Below are 24,863 nucleotides of genomic sequence, written 5' to 3'. Positions count from 1 at the left end.
GTCATTCGTTTCGGTTACGGCGGTGCCGAGGTAGATAAAGTTACTATCTCAAAGTTGTGGTTACCAACTTTCTTTATTTTCTTTATCTGCTCGGTTGTACCTTTCAAAGGCAGCAGTTACTACTTCCGGTGACCGACCTATGATGTCGATGTCGTCGGCATAGGCGAGTAGCATGTGTTCTCTTGTGATTAGTGTGCCATATCTATTCACATCTGCATCTCGTATAATCTTCTCCAACAGGATATTAAAGAGATCACGGGATAGGCTGTCTCCTTGTCTGAAACCTCGTTTGGTATTAAATGGTTTGGAGAGATTCTTTCTTATTCTTACTGAGGAACGCGTATCAGCAAGTGTCATCCTGCAGGATACCAAACTCACACATGCTTTGAAATACCTTTGAACGTAAAGGAGTATCGAAAGCGGCTTTGTAGTTAACAAAGAACTGGTAGGTGTTGATTTGTCCTTCTCGGGTCTTTTCCAGGATTTGGCGCAGTGTGAGTATCTGGTCCACGGATGAATGAAATTAGTTGTTGTTGTTGTTGTAGCATTTTATTGTGTTCTATCTTTCGTCTGCTTGATTCTGTTGAGTGTCAAGACCCAGGAACTCTGCGACTAAGATGGGGAGCGTCCACAGGGATCTGGGTCTGAGTCGAGTGGGTCTGGCCGGGTAGTTAAACAGGTGACGTGTATCGTGCGGTCCCTGGTTACAATCGGGACATACATCTTGCACGTCGGCATCAATCCTAGCTCTGTGGGAATTGAGGCGGCTGCATCTGCCGGAACGTAATTGAGCCAGAACCACTCTGGTTTGCCGGGGGAGGTCGATTTCTTCGGGTGCAATGGGTGGCGGTCGTTCTCCAAGGACTACATTCACTCGGTAGCCAATTACCGCGTATGCTACCGTGTCTGCGTGAATGTTGTTCAGACCCGCTTGATATGCCGTTTGATCTAGAGGTTCTCTCTTGTAGCGCTGAACCTCACGCTCTAGATCGTGTAGATCTACTTTAAGGCTTCTGGGCGGTGGGTATCTATCCACAAGATGATGATTTGGATGGTTTCTGCGATAACAGGCCAAAAGGTATTGCTTAGACAGCATGTAGTTATGTCGCACTGGTAGGATCTTTGTCTCCTAATGGAGGTGGTCCACATGAGAACTGAGGAGACAGCCCGTCGCAGTTCGGAGGGCGGCATTCTGACAGATCTGAATATTATTCTACTGCGTGTCACAAAGTTGACGAGACCACGAAATATAAGGCAAGCTCGTTGAGGTAGACGTTCAACCTATCGCAGATGTCATCAATGGGTGGGGGGCCTGATGCCATGATCGTACAATCGTCCGCATATGATACGATCTCTATGCCGTCTGGAGGGGGTGGAATGGAGGATTGGTGGAGGTTAAACAGTGCCGGAGATACCACCCCACCTTGGGGAACTCCCTATTTCACTCTACCGTGTTTCGACTTCTTATCCCTAAATTCCACAAATGACTGGCGACCACACAGATAATTCGCGACCCATCGTTTCAGGCCTGGCTGGAGGGACGTGTTAGTGATGTCCTCAAATAATTTGGCATGGTTGACCGTGTCGAATGCCTTTGATAGGTCCAGTGCCACGAGGACCGTCCTATCACATGGCCTGGGTTGATTGAAGCCACGGCAAATGTGTGTGGTGATGGCATGCAAAGCTGTTGTTGTGCTGTGCAATCTCCAAAATCCATGTTGATGCTCGGCGAATGGAAATTCTCCTACGAGGCTCGGGAGGAGTAATGCCTCAAGCGTCTTTGCCACTGATGAGAGAAGGGAGATCGATCTGTACGACTCCCCCAAACTCGGGTCTTTTCCAGGCTTCAGTAGCGGGATCACTCTGCCCATTTTCCAGACATCGGTAACTATAAGAGTGTTCAATGACAGGTTGAGGACAGTGGTAAGGTACTCAACTCCAGGTGAATCCAGATTCTTCAGCATCAATGTAGAGATTCCGTCGGGGCCCAACGCCTTGGAGGATTTGGCGCCACAAATGACATTCGTAACTTCGCCCACGGTAAATTGTGATGGCTGTTCATCGGCTCGGAGACCACGAGTATGGCGAATGGCTCTCCTCCTTGCCCTGTCTCTCTCGGGATGCGCAATAAATTGACGGTTGAACAACCTGACGCATCTCTTCGGATCAGTCACGGTTATCTCGCCAAAAGTGACTGAGGTCCTGTAATCCTGTCTACCGGGGTTCGAGAGCGACTTAACAGTAGACCACAGCTTGCCTACACCGGTGCCTAAGTTACATTGCTCCAAGTGTTCCAGCCACAAATTCCGCTTATGTTCGTTGACTACCCTGTTTATCTCCAGATTCAGCTCGCTGATTCTGGGGTTAGCGGGGTCCATAACACGAATCTCATCACGCTCGTCTGCGAGTACCACTGCTTGCGCCGGGAAATCGGGTCGCACTTGGGGTATTCGACCGGCTGGAATAAAGCGAGCGGCTGCTGCGTTAATGATGTCTGGGAAATTTCTCTCGGTCGTAAACACATCAGAAGGGGGTGGCAGTTCACTGAAGCGGCGATTGGTATACTCTCTGAAGCCAGTCCAATCGGCCTTCTTATAATTGATAAACGTCCGGCGCTCAGAGGTTATGAAGTCGGGTGGTCGGTCGATGGTAAGAATTATGGGGAGGTGGTCTGACCCCAAAGAGATGACGGCTTGACAGGATACGTCACTCAAGAGATCAGGGGAAAGTCTGGCGAGCTGCTGCACCTCCTCGTAATCCTAGTGGGGGCATCCTCATTCACCATGCAAAACGTGGGGATATCAATCTGCTCTGCCAAAGCTATGCCACGCTGGTCGTTACCTAGGGGAGAATGCCATGACGTGTGATGCGCATTAAAGTCCCCTAAAACCAGACGATTATGGCCAAATAGCAACCCACTTATGTCGGGGTTGTAAGTCTGGCCATTAATCGGGACACAGCTACCAACCGGCGGTATATACACGTTGTATAGCTCTATCTCGGCAGTACCAGACCTGACTACTACCCCCATACATTCCATGTAGGGGTCACTAGCGTCAAGCGCAGGCGAGATAGGTCTATACTGCACGGAATGGTGTATAACGAAGGCCGATCCCCTACCTCCATTCCTTGAGCGATCCCTACGTAGCACATTGTAACCGTGACAACTGTGCAAGCTGCAGATGTTGGTCAGCTTAGAGTCCTGGATCGCTGCGACCAATATGCTCTTCCGACTCATAAAGTCTACGATCTCATCGATCTTTCCACGCAGTTCGTTGCAGTTTAACTGCAAGAACGATACACTTCCCGGCACTGGCCTGGCAATAGTAGGGCTAGGATGCTGTCGTTGCATAAATTGCCGTACGAGAGAGGTCGGGGGGTCACGTAGCCCGACGACGAGGGCGCCGAAGGCGACGACGATGACGCTTGTGACCCACTGCTGGCTATGTTCGCACAGCACCTTGCGACATAGCCAGTATGACTATACTCCCGTAGTGAAGTTAGGCCAGAGCAAGATCGGAAATGTACCCACTCCATGCACCGGTTACACCTCACCGACACCGACCGATGATGAAGGCGGTTCTGGCAAACTGAACAGAACCAAGGTCCGGAGTTCTTTTCAATCCCGGCACGGACCAGAAGCGTGCGGAAAAGGCACTGCGGGATGTGCCTCTCCCATGACGGAAAAAGACGAACACGTACACTGAGGCGGCAGACCTTGCCGATGAAGATTACATCGGGTCAATCCGGTGCGTACAACCGGCTGCAATGGGAATGAGCAACCAATATTGGGTTGCCAAAAAGTAATTGCGGATTTTTCATATAGTCGGCGTTGACAAATTTTTTCACAGCTTGTGACTCTCTAATTGCATTCTTTCTTCTGTCAGTTATCAGCTGTTACTTTTAGCTTGCTTTAGAAAAAAAGTGTAAAGAAAGTATATTTGATTAAAGTTCATTCTAAGTTTTATTAAAAATGCATTTACTTTCTTTTAAAAAATCCGCAACTACTTTTTGGGCAACCCAATATTGTCATTTGCAATCCTAGGTACGTTGGTGTTGAGCAGTGTAAACTTGGTTCTGGATGATTTGCCTCTTGATTTTTCTTTTCGGCTGTGGTCTTGCTATTTTCAAGCGCTATTGAATAATGCGCGTTCACCGAATAGTGTACGTAAAGCTGAGTATTCTGTTCAGCTTTTCAGGCAGAATGTTGTCAGACTCCATATAAAAAAACGGCGAAACGCTGGAGGAAAATAGGTGAAAAAGTAGTACTCTGTTTATAGTGAGGAAAATGGCAAAAAGAAGCTTTAGTGGCAACGCTTGACATCTTTGTCGGCATCATTTTTGTTTAATTGGTTTCAATAGTTGGTTTTTTCTTTTTCATATTTTATTTATTTGCAAAAAAAATAATAAAACCATAAGTGGAAATAAAAAACGTCTTTTGGTATGAAAATAAAAACAAGACATAACTGTCAATTTCCGCTTGCGGAACAATTAAAGATTTCCGCGACTATTCCGAAAGCAGAGAATATCAACCCTTAAAATAAATAGTGGTGTTCCAAAAACGTATTTCGTTTATCATTTTATCATCATACATGCCCAAAACCTAATAAGAAAAAATAGTATAATACTTTTGTAATTTTAAACGTTTCCTCCGAAGGCGATAAAATGTCATTTGATGTGTTTTATATTATATTTATTACGTGAAGCGTAAAAATAAAACGTAAAAAGTTTCCAGCGCAAGTCTGTTTGTTTGCCATGATGTGGTAATGCTATTTGCCAACCTGTCAAAACAGTACGAAGAAAAAAGTGCAAATATTTGTAAAATTTACAACTTAAAATATGCAAGTAATTTTTAAGCATAGCATTCAAATAAAATTTATTAAGATTTGTGCACGCAATTGTAATTAATAAATAAAATATTATAAATAATTGGTTTTTATTTTGTTAAGCCATTCACAAAAGACAATATCTGCGGGTGACCACACTTATTTGTGAAAAACATATCATGGCAATCCTGTCAACAGATGTTCTACATAAGCCTGCACTGGTAATTTATTCAAGGCGGCTATAAAAAGTTGGTCTCCCGTTAACAGCCGACCACGTTTGACGGTATTAAAATGTCAGATTTTTGTTTGCATTCTCTTTGTTGTCATCTTCTTTCTCGCATATTCTCTGCTCATGTACGCACACGTATACACACACTCGCACAAATTTCTTTGTGTGTGTTGGCAAAACGCCGATCAGCTTGATGGCGGATTGCACCGTATAATTTGTGGTTGTTGTACAAATGAGATCACCTTTAATTGTTTCGCCATGGCTGTCCTGGGTAGATATCATTTTCATACAAATTTCATTGCACTGCACTATACAGTACTAAAATAAAACAAAGCTATCAACACCAATACACGCATGGCGGTGCAATTTGACAAAACTTTGGCCCTATTTACTTCAACTGTTTTGATGTTGCCAATAAAACCCAGCAAACGGGAGTCAATTTTTATATAGCACGAATTTAATATCCGTAAAATCGGATAATCATTCAGTTCATGTATACGCTTATTAAAACGCTCAGTGTAAAGGGTACACAACAACAACACATATCATGTTAACGTTACTACACGTCGCTATCACTAACTTAGCTCTAGTTTAAGCGACATCTTACGAGAGATGTTGTCATTGCCAGTGCTTTGCCAATACTTAGCATTGCCAATAACTTACCTCCTATAACATCATTTATTCACCATGAAAATTTCCCATCATTTCCCCTTTGCGTATTCACCACTGAATAGCTGCTGTACTTATTACCAATTAACGCCACAAATATGTGTGGCTCGTTGGTCTAGGGGTATGATTCTCGCTTCGGGTGTGAGAGGTCCCGGGTTCAAATCCCGGACGAGCCCAGAATCGAATGCTTTTTTTTTATAAATTTTTCTTGTTTTTTTCATTAAGGGGAAATTTACCAAAAATAAAAACACACGCACACATATACAAGGAAATTGAAATGAAAGCCTAGAAATGGATTTTTTCTGCATGGTACTTTTTTTTAAATAATTTCTGGTATATAACATTTTAAACTTTTTTTCATTTGTACATCTAGCCAAAAAAATTTATATTTTTCTGTTCAGTTTCTCCTTTTGCTATGTAAGTTACCACCAATATCGACTATTATTAAAAATAAAAATAATACAATTTTTTTCTTATGTGACTTTTTCTTGCATAATTATTTGATAAATTTGTTGATTTGTTTGTTTTGTTGTTTTTTCATTTGTATTTTAGGATTTTCTTGAGTTTTAAAAGATTGTGTTTAGTATTATGCCTGTTTGTATTTGTGTTTCTAGTATATATTCCAGTCTCTTATTCATATTCCAATATGTTTTTATGGTAAAATAGTAAATACCTGGAAGAGGAAAGAAAAGAGAAAATAAAAATAATATATATAATTAGTGATAGATTTTATATGAAACGATTTACTTTAGAAGTGTTGCATATTTTTGACACCCCTACAAACAAACGCATGAACTTTAAGAAAGACACAGACAATTGTGCACAGATAGATTTACAGAAATTTGGTACAAAACTACAGACAAAAATGAGAGAGGTTTAGTCGAACTTGTGCGCTGTAAAGGAAAAGTCTATTGTTTTGTTTCAAAATGTAATTATATATAGTATATTTTCAAATGTTTTTAATTTTTTGTAAAATTACTTGTTTGTTAAATTTATAGTTCAAACCCTTATGAAGATCACCTGCGGTGGTCGAAATATTGGTAAAAATTACAAATAAAACAACCCGGCACGGGATAGCTGTGAGCAACACACAAGCTGGAACATTGGGGTCCGATCTGTGTGGTGTTCATTGGTGTCACGAGAGGAAATTCCGATACATCATTAACGCAGCATCCGTTCGCTTTATACCAGCCGGTCGAACACCCCAAGTGCGGCCCAACTTCCCGGCACAGGCAGTGGTACTCGTGGTATGGACCCCACTAACCCCAGAATCAGCGAGCTGGGAATAAACAGGGTGGTCAACGAATATAAGCGGAATTTGTGGCTGGAACACTTGGAGCAATGTAACTTAGGCACCGGTGTAGGCAAGCTGTGGTCTACTGTTAAGTCGCTCTCGAACCCCGGTAGACAGGATGACAGGACCTCAGTCACTTTTGGCGAGATAACCGTGACTGATCCGAAGAGATGCGTCAGGTTGTTTAACCGTCAATTCATTGTGCATCCCGAGAGTGACAGGGCAAGAAGGAGCCATTCGCCGTATTCGTGGTCTCCGAGCCGACGAACAGCCATAACAATTTACCGTGGGCGAAGTTACAAATGCCATCCATGGCGCCAAATCATCTAAGGCGTTGGGCCCCGACGGAATCTCTACATTGATGTTGAAGAATCTGGATTCACCTGGAGTTGAGTACCTTACTACTGTCCTCAACCTGTCTATGAACACTCTTATAGTTCCCCATGTCTGGAAAATTGGCAGAGTGATCCCGCTATTGAAGCCTGGAAAGGACCCGAGTTTGGGGGAGTCGTACAGACCGATCTCCCTTCTCTCACCAATGGCAAAGACGCTTAAGGCATTACTTCTCCCTAGTCTCGTAGGAGAATTTCCATTCCCCGAGCATCAATATGGAACAAGAGCTTTGCATGCCATCACCGCACACATTTGCCGTGGTTTCAATCAACCTAGGCCATGTGATAGGACGGTCCTCGTGGCACTGGATACGACATCGCCAACACGTCTCTCCAGACAGGCCTGAAACGCTGGATCGCGAATTATCTGTGTGGTCGCCAGTCATATGTGGAATTTAGGGATATGAAGTCGAAACACCGTAGAGTGAAACAGGGAGTTCCCCAAGGCACTGTTTAACCTCTACCTATCCTCCATTCCACCCCCTCCAGACGGCATAGAAATCGTATCATATGCGGACTATTGTACTGCTACAACAACAACAACAACCTAGAATGGTCCCGTGCGGGATATCTGTGAGCACCACACAGGCTGAACATTGAGGTCCGATCTGTGTGGTGTTGATTGCTTAGCTGCGAGCTACTGGATGCGTCAACAGTTTGCCGATAGTATAATGCTCCATACGTAGTAGCTGCAACGACAGTCGCGGACAAACAGCGGTATCGAGCGGAGAGTCACAGTGAGAGGCCGATGGGCACCGTCTCTTGCTTAAATACTGAATGCCTGTGATACCCAATATGAAAAGGCAAATTATTGCCGCTTTTAAATTACCAATGAGCATCATATTCCCGCGGCGACCAGCCTCATGGAACGGAACGAGCTTGCTCACATATCTGACATTGGCAAGGATCTCTATCTCCACATCCTAATATGTGGTTACAACAACAACAACATGAGGTTTAATTCTATGGCACTCTATTAAGACACTCAAAAGAGCATTCATTGATTCAAGAATTTTTTCAACATCCCTTTAACTAACTATAATAATAACGTTGAAGAAATTGCAAATAAATATGCATATTTAAAAAATATGCATATTTATTACATTTAAAATTTTTTAAATTAAAAATGGTTTTTACAGTAAAAATGATTCTTTACTTTAAAAATGATTATTACTGTAAAAGTTTTTTTTTGTATTTAAAACAATTTTTTTAAATTAAAAATAATTTTTCGCAGTTACAATGATTTTTCAAATTAAAAATGGATTTTTACACCAAAAATTTATTAAAAATGATTTTTTACAGCTAAAATATTTAACAGTAAACTGATTTTAATAATAGAAGTAATTTTTTGCATTTTTACAGTAAAAGGCATTTTGCATATGAAACGGTTTTTTTAAATTAAAAATAATATTTACAATAAAAATTTTGTTTGGAGTAAAAATAGTTTTTTAATATAAAAGTGACTACTTGCAATTTAAACAATTTTTTTTTAAATTAAAAATTCTTTCTACAGTAAAAAGAATTTTTTCTATAGAAATAATTGTTTAGGGTAAAAATGAAATCATTTTTACAGTAAACTTTTTATTAAAAACATTTTTGTACAGTTAAAATGATTTTTAACGGTAAAAATAATTTTTACGTAAAAGTGATTTATTACTCTTGAACGATTTTTAATTTAGAAATGATATTCCATCAGAGCAAATTATTTTTTAAATAAAAAAAATAATTTAGAGTAAAAATGTTTTTTTTCGAAGTAAAAGTGAATTCTCAAAGTGAAAATGGATTTTTACAATTAAAATTTATTGATTTTTTAAGAGCTAAAGGGGATTTTTTCGTTAAAAAAATCAAATTTAAGGAGCAGTGGGAGGAATTCTCACATATCGATGCTGTCCAATTCAAATTTCCGCTTAATGATAAAATGAACCATATACCTCACAAATGTCGCCAGCATAAGCGAGGAGTGGCGAGAAAATGCCATCCGATGTCATTGGACCACAATTTGACATGTTCCTTAGCATATGGTATTTCCAAGTCTAGGCTCGCTGTGAATAAAGCGGCCATATGGGGCCGCTAGCCTGTGTGGTGCTCATATTTATTCCGTGCCGGGGGGTAGTCCGTCTCCTTCTGTAGTAACGCCAAAAATATTCCGTTAGGTCCGTGTGAATTAAATGGTAGGTAGCTCTATAAGGCTTCCTTTACCACAAAGTCTGTAATGATAAGCCTTCGATTCATCTCACTGTTCCCGAATTCTGGTGCCTTCGTTAGTTCCTTCGTATATTGTGGAAGATGCGAATCGAACAGCACTCGTTGATATGTGAGAAGTTTGCCCCTGTTTCTTAATGGGATGTTCATGGGCAAATTTGCATTTGCATAGAGTCTGCGAAACTCTTTCTCATATTGCGAATCTCCCCGGTCGTCCAAGGTTTTTCTTGGGCTGATTGCTATTATTATGCAGCCGCAATTCTTGACATTGTTCTTGTTGCTTTAACAGTTTGTTGTGTTCTATCTTTCGTCTGCTGGTTTCTGTTGAGTGTCAAGACCCAGGAACTCTGCGACTAAAATGGGGTGCGTCCACAGGGATCTGGGTCTGAGTCGAGTAGTGGGTCTGGCTGGGCAGTGACACTTGTGACGTGTATCGTGTGGTCCATAGTCACAATCGGGACATACATCATGCACGTCGGCATCGATCATTGCTCTGTAGGAGCTGAGGCGTCTGCATCTGCCGGAACGTAATTGAGCCAGAACTACTCTGGTTTGCCGGGGAAGGTCAATTTCTTCGGGTGCAATCGGAGGCGGTCATTCTCTAAGGACTGCATTCACTCGGTAACTATTTACTACACCGGCTACCGTGTCTGCATGAATGTGTTCTAGACCCGCTTGATCTAGAGGTTCTCTCTTGTAGCGCTGAACCTCACGCTTTAGATCATGTAAATCTATCTAAAGGCTTCTGGGCGGTGAATGTCTATCCACTAGATAATGATTTGAATGATCTCTGCGATAACAGCCCAAAAGGTATTGCTGAGACAGCATGTAGTTATGTCTTCGCACCGGTAGGATCTTTGTCTCCTGATGGAGGTGGTCCACATTAGAACTGAGGAGACAGCCCGTCGCAGTTCGGAGGGCGGCATTTTGACAGATCTGAATATTATTCCACTGCGTGTCACAAAGCTGACGAGACCACACTGGTTCTGCGTAACTTCACACAGACCAGCCAATTGCTTTGTATGTGGTCAACAAGGTTTCTTTGTCTGCATCCCAAGTGCTGCCAGCAAGTGACTTGAGAACCTTGTTTCTACTTTTGACTTTATCGCAGATTGCTGTGGCATGTGTAAGAGCTGTCAAATGTGACGCCAAGTATTTTGGGACGCTTGATGGTCGGAATCATTTCTCCATCGACCATCACAGTCAGCTCAGTATTCACCTAACGCGTTTTTGTAGTGAACAATGTGGCTGAAGATTTGGTGGCGGATATGAGGCAAGCTCGTTGAGGTAGACGTTCAACCTATCGCAGAAGTCATCAATGGGTGGGGGGCCTGATGCCATGATCGTACAATCGTCCGCATATGATACGATCTCTATGCCATCTAGAGGGGGTGGAATGAAGGATAGGTAGAGGTTTAATAGTGCCGGAGATAATACCTCACCTTGGAGAACTCCCTGTTTCACTCTACGGTGCTTCGAATTCTTATCCCTAAATTCCACAAATGACTGGCGACCACACAGATATTTCGCGACCCAGCGTTTCAGGCCTGGCTTGAGGGACGTGTTGGCGATGTCCTCAAATAGTTTGGCATGGCTAACGGTGTCGAATGCCTTCGATAGGTCCAGTGCCACGAGGATCGTCCATCACATGGCCTGAGCTGATTGAAGCCCCAAGCGTCTTTGCTACTGGTGAGAGAAGGGAAATCGGTCTGTACGACTCCCCTAAACTCGGGGCCTTTCCAGGCTTCAGTAGTGGGACCACTCTGCCAATTTTCCAGACATCAGAAACTATAAGAGTGTTCAAAGACAGGTTGAGGACAGTAGTAAGGTACTCAACTCCAGGCAAATCCAGATTCTTCAGCATCAGTGTAGAGATTCATTTCTTTTAATTTTATTCAGGTAATGCAACTTGTAGCCACACAGAGGCCAATTTAAACAAATTACAATGAACTACTCCTTTTGTTTAATATACAAAATATATTATAATAGTGACTTATAGTCTAAGATTTGAAAAGATTCTTTATAAAAAAGAAATAAATTAATTTGAAAAAGAAAGAAAAGTTTGTAATAGGTCAAAATATTATAGTTCCCAACTAGATAATAAAAAATAGGATGAGAGAGAAGGAAAAAAATGTAAACATATTCGAATGTATGCAAATGTATATGTATATATATATAAGTTATTCATTGAGATGAAATTATCAATACAATAAAGGATGCATGGATCAAAGCATGTACAAGTCACTCCTTTAATGAAAGTGGTAACATTAGATCACAGTTGTATAGTTGGCGAAGTGCTACATTAGTGGGACTAAATACGTTATCAATATGCACATCAAATGAGAGTTTATCATCAATGGTAACACCCAAGCATTGTAGACTATGTACAAAATCAATGTCCTCACCATTATAAATAAAGTTTAGTTGAATGCCGCGATGAGTAGAGACAACTAAAGCCTTGAGCTTGTTACAAATGTTACAATCTTGGCATAAGATAAGGGCAAACAAAATGTGTCAAAACACTTAAAAAGGTCATTTATAAAAATTATAAAAAGAAGTGGTCGAAGAATGGAGCCCTGAGGGACTTTGCTTCTTACTGGAAAAATATTCGACCGATCCCCATGGACCTATTGTGATCTGCCAGAAAGGTGTGAGCAAAATATTTACAGGCTTCTAGACCGAGCCCAAAAAACCGATGAAGTTTTCTGATCAAGACAAAATGGTCAACGCGATCGAAAGCCTTTTCCAAATCCAACGATAGCAGAAGGCATATTTTATCATGAGAACATTTTTCTCTAATGGATTCAGTTAATCCCAACAGTAGCATAGATGTGCTCCTTTGACTTCTGAATTCACATTGAGAGTCAGAAAGCAATCTGCAACGTTCCAGGTAATCAACGAACTGTTTCTTTAAAACATACTCAACCACCTTGGACAAAATAGGAAGAAGTAGGATGGGTCTATATTCGTTGTAATTCGACGTTTTTTTTATAGGAATAATCCCAGCAGTTTTCCACTCCTTGGGGAAGCTGGATGCCATAATGTGAGTGTTAACTAAATGAAGAAAGTTCTCGTAAAGTTCTGAAGCGTAATACAATCCTGTAGAATTTGAGAGCAGATCCATCATCTCCAGTGGCATTTGATTTTATGAACGAAAATGCAGAAAATAGGTCCTCACTGGTTATGTAAGTAAAGGAAACCCCTTCGTTCGCCGGTAACGAAGAAAGAAAAGAACTCATGTCACCCATAATATCCAGTTGGTTATTTATAAATCTCTCATTTAAGTCATCAACACTACTGACAGAAGGTATGTATGTCAAAATTGGGCATTCTACTTCTGATAATTCTATTGTCTCTAATAATATTCCAAAGAGCCTTGGTATTCACATTTTTCAAACATAGCATAGTGGCATTTCCGTTTTAGACGTCTTTTGACAGTCTTAGCCCGATTTCTTGCCCTACAATATACCGCCCAATTCTGTTCACTCTTGTCACGAAGATAGGCTTTATAGGCTATATCGGCTAATGACTGATGATAACGAGCAGTGGGAGCATTAATCCAGTCATCATGATTATTCCTATACAAACTAGTTCTCCTCGTAGGGAAAACAGTATGGATTGTTTTAATCCCGTTCATAAAAATGTGCAATTGTACATCAATATCTGCTGTTGAGAAAAGACGAATGATGAAATGCATCATAGTGCGTCGGTAGAGAATTATGCACAAATGATATATGCATACACATTCATGCCCGTCTAACACTACAAGACTTGGAAGCATTAAATAAACAAATTATAGAAGTCGCCCATGATTACAATATTTGAGTAGCGAACAAGTAGATCAAAAATCTCTGAAAGGACTCGAAATGTTCTCTCTCGCTCGACCAATACTACAAACAGTCATTCCACAACACCGTAGTTTAGACCTGAATATACAACCTTAGCAGGAGGTTTCTTCGAGATAAATAACGCAACACAACCACTTCTACGAAGAGGGCGATCATTGCTAAATGTAGAGTAGCCAGACATATTAACTAAATAAGAGTTATGATTTTTAAGCCATGTTTCGCTTACACCAAAAATGTCAAGAAAACTATCTTGAACAATGTTTCTTATTTCTGTCAGTTTAGTAGACGTTGGCTTAATGTTGAATCTTTGGGCATTAAAATGTGCAATATTTAAATTATTACTGAAATTGGAAAGTTGGGAACGTAAAATAGAATTATCATGAACTATATCACTTATACTATTGAGATCCATTATTTGGCAAATTTATATATGTAATACGGAATCACAGACAAAATCATCAAAAGTTGTTTCCAGGAAATAATAGAAAATTTAAGCATATACGATAAAATAGTATTACAAAATACATGATAAAATAACATTCAAAGGTCGGGTTAAATTTCAGCACTACGCAACACTACGCAATAGGGGCGCTAGGCCGCTGTCGTCGAGGCCCAACGCCTTGCATGATTTGTGAGGGCTGTCCATCGGATCGGAGATTCCATACACAAATTCCGCCTATGTTCATTGACTACCCTGATTATTTCCAGATTCACTTCGCTGTTTCTGGAGTCCGACAACGAATCCTATCACACTCGTCTGCGAGTACCACTGCTTGCGCCGAGAAATTGGACCGCACTTGGGGTATTCGACCGGCTGGTATAAAACGTACGACTGCTGCGTTTATGATGTCTCGGAATTTCCTCTCGGCAACTCGCACATTCGAGGGGGTGTCAGTTTACTGAAGCGGTGAATGGGGTATTCTTTGAAGATGGCGCAATCGGCCTTCTTTTGATTGAAAAACGTTCCGCGCTCAGAGGTTATGAAGTTGGGTGGTCGGTCAATGGTGAGGATTATGGGGAGTCACTCAGGAGATCAGAGGATGCAATGGAAATGTCTGGCGAGTTGCTGCATCTTCTCGTAATCCTAGTTGGACATCCTCATTCACCGTGCAAAACATGGAGCTTTCAATCTGCTCTGCCAAAGGTATGACCCGCTGGTCGTTACTTAGAGGAGAATGCCATGAAAGTGATGCGCTTTAAAGTCTCCTAGAACCAGACGATTTTGGCCGGACAGTAGCCCACTTATGTCGGGTTTGTAAGGTTGGCCATAAACTGGATCACAACTACCAACCGGCGGTATGTATACCGAGCATGTCTGTAGTACCGCTGCGACCAATATGTTCTTCCGACTGGGATGCTGCTATTGCGTATATAGTCCGACGAAGAGGACGCAAAATGCGACGACGACGACGCTTGTGACCCACTGATGTCTATGTTCACACAGCAACTTGCAACATATTCAGTATGACTATACTCCCGTAGTGATATGAGACCAGAGCAATATCGGAAATGTACTCCATGCACCGGGTACACCTCACCGACACCGACCGATGTTTGAGGCGGTTCAGTCAAACCGAACAGAACCAGGGTCCGGGGTTCTTTTTAATCCTGGTACGGATGTGTCTCTCCCATGACTTCGTCGACGAAGGTTCCATCGGGTCAATCCGGTGCATGGGATTGACATTGTCGTCAATGTCTTCTATGCTTGGATAATCTAAAGTATCTTTCCCAAATATTTTTCTAAGTAGTCTTCCGAATTGTGTCCAATTGGAGTGATCCATGGAGACCATACCATCCTGAACCTCATCGATTAGATTTTGCGAATATATTGCCAAATCTAAAACCTCCTCCCCTATCCTATTAACAAAAAGAACGATATTACCAATAATGTATGTTATTAGATCGTAAGTATTCAAGAATTCTGCCATGGCTTGGCCCCGCTGGTCGGTACTACCCAACGAAATTTGGTGACAGTTAGCATCGAACCCTTCTAGTACCTCATTTCCTGTTTGTTTTGCTTTGTTCACCAGTCGGAGAGTCTCCCCTCTCCAAGAATAAATCTCTATTTGACGCTGGTACAACATGTACTTTTTTTTTGGGTTGTGGGTTGAGTTATGGCGATGCTTATAAGGCACCAAAAGCCAGGTTATTAACTACTGCATGTAGACCCAGTCTACATCAGATGAACAGCTTCTCCTATACCCCTCCCTCAGGGGCGTGTAGATAAAACGATGTTGGACCAAGCAGCAGTGGGAGACAGCTCCAAGACCCAGTGTGAGTGGTATAATAGTGTTCGATTAAAAACGAAGCAGGCCCGCTGCTAAAAGAGAATGTTGAAAATCTTAATTTATTATCACAGTGTCTTAGGTGGTAAAATCCATATAATCCTAGCCAGTAAACTGGCATAAAGTATAATTAGTTGTCAACGATCGCATACTATAACGTATGCACTATGTTATATCACAGTTCCAATCACAGCTTAATCGAGTATCCCTATATTCTCAAACAAGGGATAGTAACTTTTACAAATTAATCTCCGCTTCCACAATAAAGGCAACGAGTGCTTTATAAGTATTAACCTCCTTGGTACTTAGTATGGCTTCAATATCCTTGTGGCGTTTAAAAAAAGTATAGTTCCCACGGAGCACATCATATTTGGTGCATTCAAAAATGGCATGGTGGCTTGTACCGGGCTTCCAGCACGTGTCGCAAATCGGAGTGGAGATTGCACCTATTTTGTGCAAATAAACCTTGTCACACGTATGTCCCGTGTGAAGCCTGTTGATAATTCTCACCTCAGCCGAATCAAGGTTCATCCTGAGAAACCATGGTTTCTCAGTAACATCTTTGTACAGGCGATAGAAAAATTTGCCCTTTTCTCTCGAGGTCTCAGCAAAACAATCATTCCATCTTTCCCATAATCTTCTCTTTATAATATTCATAGCCTCCTTGTGGGACAGCTCGGCCTCCATCGGCGCACCACATTCAGTTGCCCGCTTGGCTATCTCATCCACTGTCTCATTGAAATCAATTCCGGAGTGTCCTGGAACCCAGACCACATGACATGCCTGTATGTCAGACAAGTTCAGTTTCTGATGAAATAGGGATGCCACATAATCATCAATGTTCTTACTGCCCAGAGCCTTACAGGCCGCAAGGCTATCTGTGAAGAACACGCATCTTTCATGCCCATCCTCAACGGCAATCTCTAAGGCCTTGTATAGCGCCCAAAGCTCCCCAAATGTAGAGGAGGCCTTGAAATCAATCTTGAAATAAAACTTGTACCCCAGAGTGGGGACAAAGACCCCGCATCCAGTAGCATTCTCAGATAGGGAGGCGTCTGTGGCAAAAATCGTAAAGCCACTATTTTTATATTCATAGAATTCTTTGTTATAGATTTGCTTTATAACTTCCTTAGGAGTAGCTTCTTTTCTGTCTGATAATCGGTTGAGTGTAACAGAGATCTTTTTAGAGGCAATCGGACATATAATATCCCCAACCCGGTCAAAAACATCCTTAAATTCATTATATACATGACTGTAGCTGGATTTAACCCTGGGATTGTCAGCTACCATGTCATAGAGGTAAAAGTTGTCCCTTCGCAGCCTGAGCAACTCCTTGACCGTAAGAAGAGCCGCTCTGTGCTCAGGGGGTAATTCATGGGCCAGGGCATAAATATCGTGCACAGGGGTCGACCTAGACACCCCCAAACATCTCCTTAGCATTCCATTCTGCATCCTTTGTATCTGCTTATTTATATACTGTGGGCTATGCGCCGTAGTCGTCCTGGAGTACTCCAACTTGGACCTGACCAGGCTCCTATACACATTCAGAGCTGTCTTAGGGTGCAGACCCCCTCTTATAGACGATAAGCATTTCAGCATATTAATTCTTCCTCCTACATCCGGCCTAATGGAGTCATAGTGCCCTTTCACCGCTAGTGAACACGAGATATGCCTTCCCAGAAATTTTATCTGTCTTGCATGTTCAACACTCCTCCCTTCCAACACAAGATCTACTTTTCTATGGCTGGTTTTAGCAAAATACATGGTGTGGCACTTGTCCGGATTGAAGGACAGGTTCAATCTTTCGCATTTGTCCCGAAAAAGAGTCGCTTTACTTTTCAGGTTCACTAAAGCTAGGTCATAATCCCGATTAAATGACAACAGAATAAAGTCATCTGCATACTGAAAAACTAAAGTATTTCTATCCTCCAGTGAGTGCAGGCCTGCCGTGTAAAGGTTAAAAAGAACGGGTGAAAGGCAACTACCTTGAGGGATACCATTCCTGATCACCACCTCCTTCCTGCCCATCTTCAATACTCTTAAAGAGAGAAAGTTATATATCCAGCTACAGTACCATTCATTAAAACCAAGATCAGTTAGTATGTCATGCAATAATCCAATGTCCACACAATTGTAGGCATTACTTATATCCAAGGAGAGAAGTATTACCTTAAAGCCATTCGCCTTAAGGATTGCAATTCTATGAAGCAATTCATTAATGCAGGTATTAGTGGACCTGTTTTTGAAATATGCAAAAGATCTAGCAGGGACAGCACCACAGGACTTCACATAGTCCATCAACCTGTCTTTGATCATTAAATTTATGCATTTTAGAAAGACCGAAATGAGGGAGATCGGTCTAAAACTAGCAATGTCATTATAGTCCTTGTTGGGTTTAGGAATTGGGACAATCTTAATTGTTCTCCAGTTGTCAGAAATGTCGTTACTTAGAAAAGCATTGTTCAACGCCATCAAAATTGCCCTTTTGGAGATTCCTGGCAGCGCCTTTAACATTGCATAGGTCACACCATCGTGCCCACCCGCAGATCGCATCCTTTTGTTCATTAAGCAATTTTCAAATTCCTCAAACTCAAAGGGCTCTACCGTCCCACAATCTGATTCCACAGCAACACTCCTTGCATTACCTAATGCATCCACAACTTGACCCTTCAGGTATTCCAAATATTTTTCATTATTTTCTTCATTCCACAAAGCCCTCTGGGGATTCATTCGTCCTCTGACATTATTTATAAATCTCCATGCCTCCCTTGTATTGGGAGTATGGTTAATCTCATTAATTTTGTTCAGGAAACTTTCCTTTTTCGCCTCAGCTACCCTCTTCTTCCACAATTCCACTTCTCTCCTTGCCAACTCTAGATTGCTGTAACTCGGATCTTTCCTAGCCTTCTTGGTAGCAGCCAGCTGCTTTCTAAAGAGTCTCTTGAGTTCCTCTGTCCACCAGAACTTGGGGGAACGGGCACTTTCCACCTCACACATCGCATAGCTCATCTCATTTCCAATGGCACTCTCAATCAGACCAACATCTGGCTCTAGTTCAAGCTTACTCAACGACTGCATCAGCTTTTTCTTGGACAGAAATTTCGTCCTCTTCACCCCAGTCAGCTCAATGCTGACCGTTACGGGAAAATGTCTACTGCCTCCTAGGTAACCCTGACTGGCCTCCCACGCACCTGCCAGATCAGCACTCACAAAAGTCAGATCCAGGACAGAACCATCCGTGTCATCATTCCTCTTAAAAGTACAGCTGCCATTGTTGATACACTTGAGTCTGGAGTCATTAATAATCACCTCCAATTCCTTGCCTTTCCTGTTCGTAATCGTATCACCCCACACAGCATTCCGGGCATTGAAGTCTCCCATTAGCACCACATTCTGAAACCTTTCCAAAAAGGAACATAATCTCCCAGCCTCCCTCAAAAAAACACCAAGCGGCAGGGATGGTGGAAAGTACACTGAGGCAATCACCAAATTCTTGTTCAGGCTTGTAGTTTTAGTAATCAATATGTCATACTCCGAATCAAATACCACATTGGCGAATCTAATGCATTTTTTGAAACCAATGGCCACTCCCCCATAGCCATCGTTTCTAAATCGCTGTATCAAGTTGTAATTGGCTAGTTTATTTCTTTTATTAGGACACTCCGAGAAAATCTCCGAAAGTGCCACAATATCAAAATTGTAGTTGTTAAGGTAAAACTCAACAAAATTCCCATTTTTGGTTAACGACTGCACATTATATTGTAGTATCTTTACCATGACTACTGGTAAGGCTAGACATATTGCTTACAGGGACATTTGTATTCACCCCAAACTTGCTTAGTCGAGTAGCGAAATGATTCATGGCATCCACTGCCATCGAATTGCCTGTCATTCTCAAAAAATCCATCATAAATATTAACATTTCTTCCGTTACCTTCTCCAGCTCCGAAGTTCTAACTGCATCAGTCATGTACACCGGCGTGGCTGGCTGAGACTCACCAAACATCCTTGGATGCATTTCAGCTCCAGGTCTATGAATATAGGGCTTCCTCTGTCTCTTCACTACGGAATTAAAGGTGTACGGTGTAAGGATTTCATTTACCTCCCTCTCTCTGCTGTCTTCACAGCCGTTGGTGGCCTTGTTCGTCCTCCTGTTCCCCATAATCTCAGGAAACTGGTCATCATCAGCTAATAAATCAAACCTATTCTGGTTCTTGTACATATCGAAAACCTCCTTCTTTGACATCTTCTTTCTTGTCATAATCTTGTTCGTTTCAACTTCTTTCAGCCAAATTGGACATACATCCTTATCTTTTGCCACATGGCCATTTCCATTACACAAAATACACCTCTTCTCTTCACAAGCACCTCCACAAGTCGCCTCATTGCTACCACACTTAATACAGCGTTTTCTTGATCTGCATCCTTGTTTGGTATGCCCTAGCCTTCCACAGTTAAAACATTGCCTTACTGCCGGATAGAAGGTCCTGACAGTCAGCACAGTCCTTTCAAAGATAATCCATTGTGGATGGTCATCCCCCGCAAATCCAACCTTGACCGTCTCAGTTGGATGAAACACAGTGGGATCATTCGCATCTCTTCTAGTAAACCTTCTTACCGAAGTTATTTTTTTCCCAGCCGTCGAATTAGCCATAATCTCCTCTTCAGAATAACATAGGGGAACGTCCCTTATAACCCCAAAAGTCTCAATGAAGTTCCGAGGCACGAAAGGCCTCAACTTCCTCTTCCTCAACTCATCATTATCAATAAATTTATTCGCAGACTCCCAATCATCAAAAGTCAGCTTGTATAGGGTAACCCCTATCGCAACCACCTTCTTAATCTTTTGAAACTCATCCGATTTCAAATCTTTTATTTTAGATATAAAATACAAGCCATTCCTGATTTTTTTATTGTTAACTCCATCTGCCTCAGATGTATCAACTAGTACCAAACACTCACCTGAATGCTCTGGGGTATATCTTACATCAGCGTCATTAATCCTCCTTTTCTTAGGGTCATTCACGTCATTCTCCTCTCGCCTCCTTGTTTTCCTCACCTCATTACCATCCATCGCCACTTCATTCGAGCCACTTGCATCAATTGCATTGACATTGTCTTCATTAGCACAAACACCACCATTACCATTTGCCACACACACGCCATTAACAGTAGCTGCACCACCACCATTACCAGTAAAGGTAATATTTTCATTCTTTCTGGAATTCGTCAAATTCTTTCTCTTCATTTCTGTGTCTATACGACACAAAATTAGCGTCTCCGAGGGCCCAGCCCTCTCCTCCTTCTCATTCATTTCGGCCTCCACAGCGGCCAATCAAGCAGGCTGCCCACCACTCACACCACAAAACACCAAAAACACTTTTTCCAGTTAAAATTGATAAAAAATACAGCTTCCAGTAAATCTAGGAGCTCCACAGGAGTCCAATAATATGTGTAACACGTATTAACAGGTTAGAACAACCACGATGCTTCACGATAAAATTTTTTCTTCACAGCCAGACAACATACACAGCCAAACGTCAAACGAGAAGTGACAACATGTACTGAAAATGGTTTTTAATACAGTTTAAAGTGCTTATATTTACTTACCCTTCACTATCCAGAACTTGTTTTAATGTCGCTGTTGTTATAATATGATCATCACATTTTACCCAGGTATCCTTGTGGTGTCGTACATACGCTGTATAATGACCAGCATCTATGGTGCCAACATGATTCACCACTGCATACAGCGAATAACGAAAATCTCCATACGCGTTATTCTTCTCCGACATGAACGGTGTCATATCGAATTCCACGGGAAACGATATAAACGTTGATATTTTCTTATCAATTAATGAAGAATGTTCGAAGCGCTTCAAATGAAAACTAGCTACACTTGGCAATGTACGCAGGCTAAATTGTTTTGTCGATTCTTGATAGGATTTGCAAGTGGAACATTTGATTTTGGCCGAAGAACCCAAATGTTCGGCCCGTGTATAACGTTCTAGACAATCGATTAGAGATTTTGGCGTGGCACCACCATGAGCCTCTCCCAAATCCAGTGAGATATCCCAAAAAGGATCTATTGTGGTTGAGACACCCTTGCAAGATTGACAGACGACATCACTTTGCAGCATACCGGTAAAAATTTGATCTATAATACAATTACATTGTGTGGGACAATTGGAGTGTGTTGCTGTCGAAGAACTTGATTTATTGGCACTTTCCGTTTCGGCTTTGGCTTTAATACAATGACGGTGTAGTACATCCAGAGTGGCTATAAAGAATTCATGAGCATCTTGTTGCTCATAGCCAGCCAAGTGTTTGGCATGATTCCATATTAAATGCAACAGTCGATGAAGTGATAATGGTGTACGGGATCCCGAATAGAATTCCTATAAATATTAAAGTCACATATATTTAATAATGAAATGTAATGTACATTTATAGTAAATATTACCTGAAACAGACGGGCAACTTCACAAACAAGACATTTCATTGAGGATTTTGCACTACATTCATGGCGATCAGATAGGAAGTAATCACTCAGGAGAGGTGTATGTATTAAAGCCTGAAGGAAACAGAAAAAACGATACAACCAATGAAAGGAATATATAAAACAATTAAAGTTAACTAATGTTAGTCACTTATTATAAGATGATCACTTAACGCGTTATATGTTGCGGGTGTTTCATGACATCTTCCGAACTTGATTATTTATTTTTTGTGACCCATCTAAAGGTTGTGCAACTTTTTCGTCATGTTTCTGCATTGGCCAAGGGCTATGGCAAACTATTTCGTATCCCAGAGCCAGCATCCCTACTCATTGTTCATCAATCCCGTGGCCGCAGGTTGTACGTACCGGATTGACCCGATGTAGTCCTTCATTGGCAAAGGCTGCCGCTTCAGTGTACAACACTCTACTACAGCAACAACTCGTTGTTCGTAGTCCGTAATGTATTCAAAACATTCGTAACGAATCTTAGTTACCACCGAAACCATCCAACCAACTATCATTTTTTAATATTCTATATTTAGATAAACGTTTTTTATGATTTGCATTAACTTACAAATAGATAATCCTGGTATAAACAAATCGTTGTCACTGGTCCCCAAGTTTTAATTTTTAACGTTTTGACCACGGAAGTCCTCATAAAAAAAGATTGCACTACATACTATACTAACCTGCACAATACAATTCATGAAACATGTGGATCCCAAATTAATGAGACCCCTAAGTCCCAATGTTTCATTTGCTTTGACATTACGACGACGCGGATTAGCTAACATTAAATTAGTTTCCTTAGGTGTAGGTATCCATGGTGTCCAAGTGAGACTCTTTTGTAAATCTTTAGCCTCTAGTTTGCGATTGACGGCAGCGATTTCACGTGAACGTATATCATAAATGAAATCTCGACAGGAGTTACAATATAATGTACCATGGGACAATTCCAATGATATGGAATGTTTTTTGGCACGCAAATGAGATATTATGTGGGAGCCTCGACAACCAAAATAGATGCAATGCAGACAAGCAAATAGTTGAATTCCATAACTGCCACATTCAAAGCAGCAACATGTCAAAGCCTAAAAGGGGGAAAACAATAATAGAGAATTACAATGTGCATAAAATTACAATGTCTCTAAAACTATAGTCGAATAACAAGAAGGTAATGATAGATGCGGAATAGGCGAATTTAAATTCATAGCTAAAACCGAAGAGAAATGTAGCTACAGAAACCAAAAAAAGTGACATATGGCTTATTATAAATATAACTGCCAACGTCTTTTAACAACATTATGGCTCTTACCACAGAAGCTTAGGTTCATTTTACCTATAGATACGGACATTCCAACCAACCCAATGAGGCAGAAGATCCTGGACTATATAAACAGCCTACCATGTAATTGATTGATTTTCCAGTTGCAGCATCTGCCGTAGATTTACCACAGTATGCATTGACACCCCCTATAGGGGGAACAAATAAACCTTTATGACCATATACAAAGCAATTGGCCGGTCAGTGGTAAGTTTTGCAGCGCCAGTGTTGTCTCGTCAGCTATGTGACACGCAGTGGAATAATATTCACATCTGGCAGAATGCCGCTCTTCGAGCTGCGACGGGCTGTCTCAGTTCTTATGTGAACCACCTTCATAAAGAGACAAATATCCTACCCGGGTGAAGACATAACTACATGCTGTCTAAGCAATACCTTCCGGCTGTTATCGCAGGGACCATCCAAATCATCACCTTATGGATAGGTATCCATCGCCCAGAAACCTCACGGTGGTTCTTCATGATATAGGAAGAAAGAGGTTCTCAAGATCAAGCGAGTGTGGACAACATGACACAGAAGCAGATGCGGTGAATGTTGTCCTAGGAGAACAACCGCCTCCCATCGCACCTGAAGAAATTGACTTTCTCCGGCAAATCAGAGTAGTTCTGGCTCAACATCGATCCGGTAGATGCAGCCGCCTCAACTCCTACAGAGCAGGGATAAATGCCAACGTGCAGGATGTGTGGCCCGATTGTGACCTGGGGCCAAAAGACACACGTCACATTTTTTAACTGATCAGCCAGATCCACTCGACTCAGACCCAGGTCCCTCTGGACACACCCCACTTTAGTCGCAAAGTTCCTGGATCTGGATATTCAACAGAACCAAGCAGACGAAAGATAGAACAAAACACACTGCACCACACGGGCTGGAGCTTTGAGGTCCGATCCGTGTAGTGTACATCGCTGTTACGAGAAGCTTAGCTGCGAGCTACCGAGCGCGTACACAGGTTATGGGTAGTGGAATTCCCCATACGGAGTAGCTGCAACTGCAGCCGCGGACAGTCAGCAGGATCGAGCGCAGAGCCTCAGTGAGAGGCGATCATAGGCATAAATACTGAGTGCCTATGATCGCCACCTCTACATTAAAATGTGGCTACAACAACAACAACTACTACTATCCGTATTGTTGTATGGCTTTGAAGCACAGCTACTTTCGAAAGCAGATGTAGCCATGTTTGGAGTGTTTGAAAGAAAGATCCTTCGTAAAATATATGGTCCAGTCTGCGTAGATGAAGAATATAGACATTGTTTGAACTACCAACTGTATGACGACGT

The 24,863-nt window shown here is 41.7% G+C and overlaps 1 protein-coding gene and 1 non-coding gene across 2 annotated transcripts in view; one reads left to right on the top strand and one right to left on the bottom strand.

Moving 5' to 3' along the window:
* The first annotated feature begins 5,828 nt into the window (after positions 1-5,828).
* On the top strand, positions 5,829-5,900 carry Trnap-cgg (transfer RNA proline (anticodon CGG)). Its single transcript has one exon. It is a non-coding gene; the product is annotated as a tRNA-Pro (tRNA).
* Positions 5,901-6,016: 116 nt separating this feature from the next.
* LOC106092509 (ubiquitin carboxyl-terminal hydrolase nonstop) overlaps positions 6,017-24,863 on the bottom strand; it is a 40,220-nt gene continuing 21,373 nt past the window's right edge. The window contains exons 2-5 of the mRNA XM_013259391.2: positions 22,934-23,335; positions 22,209-22,319; positions 21,356-22,143; positions 6,017-6,397 (exon numbers count right to left, since the gene is read on the bottom strand). Of these exons, the coding sequence (XP_013114845.1) occupies positions 6,355-6,397; positions 21,356-22,143; positions 22,209-22,319; positions 22,934-23,335 (1,344 nt within the window). The 3' untranslated portion in view covers positions 6,017-6,354. The remainder of the gene's footprint in view (positions 6,398-21,355; positions 22,144-22,208; positions 22,320-22,933; positions 23,336-24,863) is intronic.

This window comes from Stomoxys calcitrans, chromosome 1 (genome assembly GCF_963082655.1).
Source record: "Stomoxys calcitrans chromosome 1, idStoCalc2.1, whole genome shotgun sequence".
Classification (NCBI taxonomy): domain Eukaryota; kingdom Metazoa; phylum Arthropoda; class Insecta; order Diptera; family Muscidae; genus Stomoxys; species Stomoxys calcitrans.
Note: the sequence above shows the minus strand (reverse complement) of the source record. Positions and strands in the feature narration are given on the sequence as shown.